The sequence below is a fragment of the Lygodium microphyllum genome, chromosome 21 (genome assembly GCF_053477565.2).
Source record: "Lygodium microphyllum isolate KBCC chromosome 21, Lygodium_microphyllum_v1.1.10, whole genome shotgun sequence".
NCBI classification, from domain to species: domain Eukaryota; kingdom Viridiplantae; phylum Streptophyta; class Polypodiopsida; order Schizaeales; family Lygodiaceae; genus Lygodium; species Lygodium microphyllum.
The window spans coordinates 87,537,899-87,544,409 of NC_141155.1; the positions used below are offsets into that span (position 1 = coordinate 87,537,899).

The following is a 6,511-nucleotide window of genomic DNA, read 5'->3' on the forward strand; positions in this document are numbered from 1 at the left end:
GAGAGAGAGAGAGAGAGAGAGAGAGAGAGAGAGAGAGAGAGAGAGAGAGAGAGAGAGAGAGAGCTTTCAATATAAAGTGCTTATATTTTTTAGTATCATAATTTGAGAAAAACACATTCAAGAACATTATATGCATGCTATGTAGTATTGTTGTCAAATTTGGCAAATTCATCAATTTTTCAATATAGTAAAGAAGTTTAGATTTCACCAAAGAACAAAGATTAGTTTGCATTTTGCAGCATAAAATCTTTCATTTTCCATCAATTTTAATTATAGGGGAAGATCTCACTAAAGTGAAGAAGGAAACCTTAGTGAAAGGTGGCAATAGAAGAGGAGGGCTCACTAGTTGCATTCAAGTTTTATCCCCCTTTTGAAGCAATTGGTGCCATAAAAATCACCATCAAAGCTATCATTCAAAAGATTTTCTCCAATTGATTCTCTATCTCATTCTCTGACAATTCCTCAACAATTTCCCAAAGTTTTCAACCAATTGGTAAATTATTATTATTATTATTATTGCTAAAACCCTAATTTGCAATAGGCATTAGGGCTTCTTTGTCACCTAGAGATCCCTGCTCAATAATTGAGGACCACATACTCATAGCAAAAATTATGAATTGAGAATTTATAACTAATCTAAGCAATGAGCCCACTTTCATTAGATTTAGCTCACATGCAAGAGCTGAAGGATCAATTTTGCTCAATCTCCTATCAAATCACGAGGCACATAGATTGTTGTTTTTCTTGGTCATTTGTGAAAACCATTTGTATTGAAGATTGAAGGAAATCAATCGATATCTCACACATTTAAACTTAAGAAATATGACAAGGAGTGCTTATTGTTGGGCCCAGACACGTATAAACTCTTAAGATTGATTAATTACTAACGTTTAAATTTTAGATTTGTAAAATTTTTTACCTATTGTAAATTGTATTGAATCAAGTTATCTATCACTCTATTTGAGAAGAAAAGCTAATTTCATGTGGGTGGGTGTGTGTGTGTGTGTGCATGCATGTGGGTGGGTGTGTGTGTGCGTGTGCATGCATGTGTGTGAGATTTCAATATAGTGTGCTTATATTTCTAAGAGAGTATCATAATTTGAGAATAAGAAATTCAAGGACAATGCATGCATGTTATGTAAGAAATTATGAAGTTTGGCAATTTCAATAATTACAATATAGTAAAGAAGTATAGATTTCACCAAAAACTTAAGATTAGTTATTGACTTTGCAATACACAATCTTTCATTTTCCATCAATTTTAATCGATTTGGGAAAATCTCACTAAAGTGGAGGGAGAACTCTTAGTGAGAAGTGGTAATAGGATAAGGAGCCTCACTAATTGCATTAGAGTTCTATCCCTCCTTTCCAAGGGCTTGGCCCCATCAAAATCACCCTTAAAGCTATCATACAAAAGATTCTCCCTCCAATCGATTCCTTGTCTCATTCTTTGATAATCCCTCAATAATTCCCAATAAATTCCAATCATTGGTGAAGAACAATGATTTTTTATGCTAAAACCCTAATTTGAAATAGCCAGTACGGTTGCTTAGTCACCTAGAGATCCTTGCCCAATAATTGAAAACCCCATACTCATAGCAAAAGTTATGAATTGAGAATGTACTGTTGATCAAGCAATAAGTCCATTTCCACTAGACTACGCCCCCATGCAAGAACCCAATAATCAACTTATGCTCAATCCCTAGTCCAATCAAGGGGCACATAGATTATTGTTGTTGTTAATCCTTTGCGACAACCACTTGTATGGAAGATTGATGAATATCAATCCATATTTGAACTTATGAAATATCACAAGGAGCATTGATTGTTGAGTTCAAATAAGTGTTAACTACCCAATATTAATTGGTAAAGTTTAAATTTAGATTAGTAAATTTTGTTATTTATTGTGATTTGTGTTGAATCAAGTAAAGTTTAACCAATGGAGCTCCACTACTCTAGAACTCTCCTCCATGACCCTATCAAGAAGGTCCAAGTGTTCAAGTGGGCAAGAGCCCAAACTTCTACCTTTTTAAAATGAAGGAACTTAAAGCTAGCTGTATGCACATCAATAGTATAGGTCCAATACTATCCATAAGCACACCACATGAATATAGGTGTCCAACCACATCAAACAGCTGGCAAGATTTGAACCCACAACCTCGCAGATTTGAGTCCACATTTCAGCCGCTAGGCAATTCAATTTTCCAAGTCAATCTTGATAGTGACTATGGGTGTTTTGCTCATTATCAGCATTAGAAGACCTGAAAAGTTTTCAATTATCTTCCTATTGAATATAACCTTCACCTTTGACAGATTTACTAAATGCCTTTACCCCACAGCAGCATGAATAAAGGAAACAAATACGAGTTATTGTTCAGAGAGGATCATTCAATGAGAAAGAAATACTTTCTTACATCCCACAGCACACCATACCACTCCATAGATATCTGCTTGAAACCAGGAGGACAACTGCCAACATCAAGCAATTAAAAGGCCATTTTGTCTCCACAAAACAGAGGTTGGCACTCTAGCTGAGCATGCACAGACAATAGTTGAGCAAAATAACTAACATATGCCTTTTGATTAGCAGAAGCTACTGGAAATCAGACAATCTAAACATTTACATCAAAGCTGGGTATAGCTATTATAACTGCAACTCTTTAAGAAAGGTCCACTTTATACACCACTATGTTGACCATCAAAGCTCAACTCGGCCGTAAGACCTTCAACCACCCTAGCAGGTTCAACTAATGTAAACAGGGTGCTGCTTGTAGGGTGCCCAAGTGCCATTGGAATGAACATACAATGCTCCAAAGTGCATACATCTGCACAGAACACAATAATAAGGAACTAGCTTTGCAAAGAAACAACGCAGGAAAAGAAAAACATACACTGCATGAAAGGGATGTGAAAGTCACCACCTAGGTCACATCACACATTTCAGAGCCATCTTCAGCAAAAGGCAAACCCGTGTGTTCTTAAGCAGCTTTGCGGAGGCACATGTTGGGAACCTTCTCACAATTCCGGCAGTGGGCAGCCATAATGAGGACAGGTAACTGGGCTGAAGATGCAGAGGATTTGTTCATTCAAGGGAGGAAGTATGTGAAGAACTCGATGTGAGTCCTCAACCTCAGCGTGGACATGAGTACAGCTCCTGGAGCAAATTACATTGTGACATTGCAGATTCCATGTTCAAATTACCACTCCTGCTAGTGCCATTTCCAAGCGCTTTCGAGCAGCTGCAAATTCTACTACAGGTCGGGGATAATTGCATCCCAGTTCTACCCCAGCAGCACGAAGCACACCCGGGGGAGCATCCCAAGGATGATGGATCCATTCAGTGGGCAACCTACACAACTCTGGCAGCCATCGTCTCACATACTCTCCTTGAGGGTCATATTTATAGCCTTCCAGCTGCATAGCAAATCCATAATAATCTGTTTGATTCCCTTGTAGGACAGATCAAAATTGACAAACCACAATAGACACAATATGCTTACCTGAGGATTGTCCATACGATGAAATTCGTGACCATCAGGGAGACCACCTGAGATGTATTGCCAACCCAAGATATCATTCTCAAGATCTGCATCAAGAAGAGCATCCCAGAAGTACTTCATGCCCCATGTCCAAGGTAACTGCAGAAACTTGACGAAGAAGCTGGCAACAATCACACGGATTCTGTTGTGCAGCCATCCTGTGGCCCAGATCTCACGCATACCAGCATCCACAAGCGGATAGCCTGTCCGACCTTGCCTCCATGCTTTGAACAGCCCCTCATCTACACGCCAAGGGAATGCCCTCTTGCTTTGCACAAGAAGTCGCTCATGTGTAAAAGGAAAGTTAAAGCATAAATACCTAGCATATTCTCTGTAACCAATGGACCTAAGAAACAGGTTGACGCTCTGTTCACAACCTAATTTTCCTTCCTTTGACCATAGTACCAGCTTCATTCGAATGCTGTGAAACAACTTCCTCACACTCAACTCCCCATAGTGCAGATAAGGTGACAAAAAGGACGTGGTGGCCCCATCAACCTTACCATAGCTACTGGCATAAGTTACAAGATTCCCTTCTATGAAGGCCTCAAGGGCCTTATCTGCATTACACCATCCAGGAGACCATGCTCGCGCGAGCAATGCATTACTAGCCTTCTCAAACTCATTCTCAAGTTCCAAGTCTTCCAGGGAGCAGGTTGGAACACCACCTAAAAGAGAGAGCCCCATTAAAGAGGTAGCTGAAGTGATTTCATGCAAGTATCATAACCATACAGAAAAATTCAACTGAATGGTTCCCTACACGAGTAATAGTAGGTTACACAATTAGAAGTTAAGTCCTACGAGAAGAACAATAAAATCCATCTAAAGGAGAGACACAAAATCACAGTCATAGTGATCTACATAATTTGGAGTCTTGCCCATAACTTATTGCAGATCTGACCTGGTAAACCCAGAAGACGCTTTGGTGGTAATAATGGGGCCTCTGGTTCCACATCCATGTTCATGAATTTGGCCCAGAATGCATCAAAGCTGGTGAAAGGCCTACCCTCAATATTCTTCATCTCCCAAGGCTCGTATAATAGGTCGGCATTGAAACACTTGACAGTAACACCAACCTGTGTAAGTCCCTCCTTCACCCTGTGATCCCGGACTAAAGAAATGGGATCTGCAACATTGAAGATACTAGGCTTTCTTAAAATGGGATCTGCAACATTTAAGATACACTTTCTTGAGGTAAACAAAGTAGTTCACCAAAAATCCATCTTAATAAGGTTTTGCATGCTTCTTCATAGATTGCTACTTTGAGGCAAGCAAAATGTCCCAAGGGTTTTCTTTTTCATTCTGCACAAATGAGATCTCCGCTCACTTTCATGCATGCTTATTTATGTTCTTCACACAGATGACTCAAGAAGGCTACAGAGCTTTTAAATATGAAAATCGGTAAGTTTCTACTAGCTACTGTATGCCTCTATTTGCCATATCCAGACAAGCGGAAAACCTTTCCTTTCAGCACAGGTGTGCAAATGAGAGGTCTCTGTCTGACAAACGTCAGTGCTTCTGGTTCATAAGAAGAAACAAAACCTACATTGTTGTTAGGTGACAACCAAAAGGAACTTTATTAACTGGTGATGATACCATTAAAGAAGCATTGAGGTGCACATTCCTTCCAAAAAGCAAAGGAAGATTTGGAAGTTGTAAATGAGAAATATAACTGTTGTACTTTGCATATGAAGTGTAAGCAGCAAACCCTCAATGCAAGAGAAGACAAACAGATAGACATAATCAATCTCTGTGCTAGCTAAAAGTTAGAGCTGAACCATAGAGTTGGTTGAAGTAGACTTGAGTTGCTCCTGTGTGCCGTACAAGCTCTGCAAGTGCAGCAAGAGAATTGCTGGACCTGCAAAGTACGAGCGGCGAGCCGAGGTGCGACAGTGAGTCAGCAAGATGTAACAGGCTCTGCTTTAGCCACCACCTCGAGACACGCCCAGGCTGAAACTGTCCCTCTTCTTCAGGTGCCCAAATGAACACGGGGATGACAAGGCCAGCATGAGGGCCTGCTGCAAATGCCGCAGCAGCTGCAGCTGCAGCAAGGGCAGGGTTGTCATCGATGCGCAGGTCACGTCTCAGCCAGACGATGGTGGCAGCCATGTGCAGGGGGGCATGTCAACAGGGCCAGGTGGCCAGGGTCATGCAGCAGGGGGCACAGCAATGAAGCCCTGCAGGGCAAATAGTGCTGAATTGGTCCTTTAAGTGATCTTTGCTTCTGCTGCTGCTGCTGCTGTTGAGCTTTGCAGCACAGCAATGGAGCCCAAGGGAGCAAAGAGTGCTAAATTGGTCCTTTGTCTGATATTTGCTTCTGCTGCTGCTTGGTCCTCTCTCTCCTTATCATGCAGCTTGAGCTTTACAGCACAGCAATGGTGCCATAGGGGGAAAACCGTGCTGAATTATCCCCTTATCTGATCGATGTTTCTGCTGCAGCTTGTCCTCTCTGTCCTGCTTGAGCTTTGCAGCACAGCAATGGAGCCCTAGGGAGCAAACAGGGCTGGATGGGTCCCTAATCTCTGCTGCTGCTTGTGTTGTCTCTCTTTCTCAAACAGCTGGGGCTTAGCCGATGCCTCTTGATCTGCTTCTTCTTCTTCTTAAGCTTGTGAGCTTTGCCTGACCTGCTGCAATCATTTTCATTTGAAAAGGGAATAATAATCCTTCTAAATTATCCTTATTCCATGCCGCCCTGATTACTGTGATTGATTATATTGGTTACTGGGTCTGATCAACGTCGCATCATGCATGTGCATCCTTCTATCGTTTGTGGGTACCACCCACACCAGCCCACCCATTCAGTTGTAAAACTTATGTGGCTTCTCGGACGCCTCACGCTTCAAAATAAACAAGACAAGACTTCATTCAAGAAAGAAAAGCTGTATTTTGGCGTATTAGCCAGAGGTTTTCAATGCGAGATATTTCTCCAGAAAAATAAATAAGGCTTCAAAGAAAAAGTTGTATTTTTGGCG

General features: G+C 41.2%; 1 protein-coding gene across 1 annotated transcript; it reads right to left on the minus strand.

Moving 5' to 3' along the window:
- Positions 1 to 1,890: 1,890 nt before the first annotated feature.
- LOC148018247 (cryptochrome-1-like) lies at positions 1,891 to 6,279 on the minus strand. The gene is made up of 5 exons (XM_087661414.1): positions 5,318 to 6,279; positions 4,441 to 4,665; positions 3,501 to 4,207; positions 2,922 to 3,414; positions 1,891 to 2,825 (listed from the first exon to the last, which is right to left on the minus strand). The coding sequence occupies exons 1-4, from the start codon at positions 5,646 to 5,648 to the stop codon at positions 3,193 to 3,195; spliced, it is 1,485 nt and encodes a 494-aa protein (XP_087517540.1). The 5' UTR covers positions 5,649 to 6,279; the 3' UTR covers positions 1,891 to 2,825; positions 2,922 to 3,192.
- Positions 6,280 to 6,511: the final 232 nt, after the last annotated feature.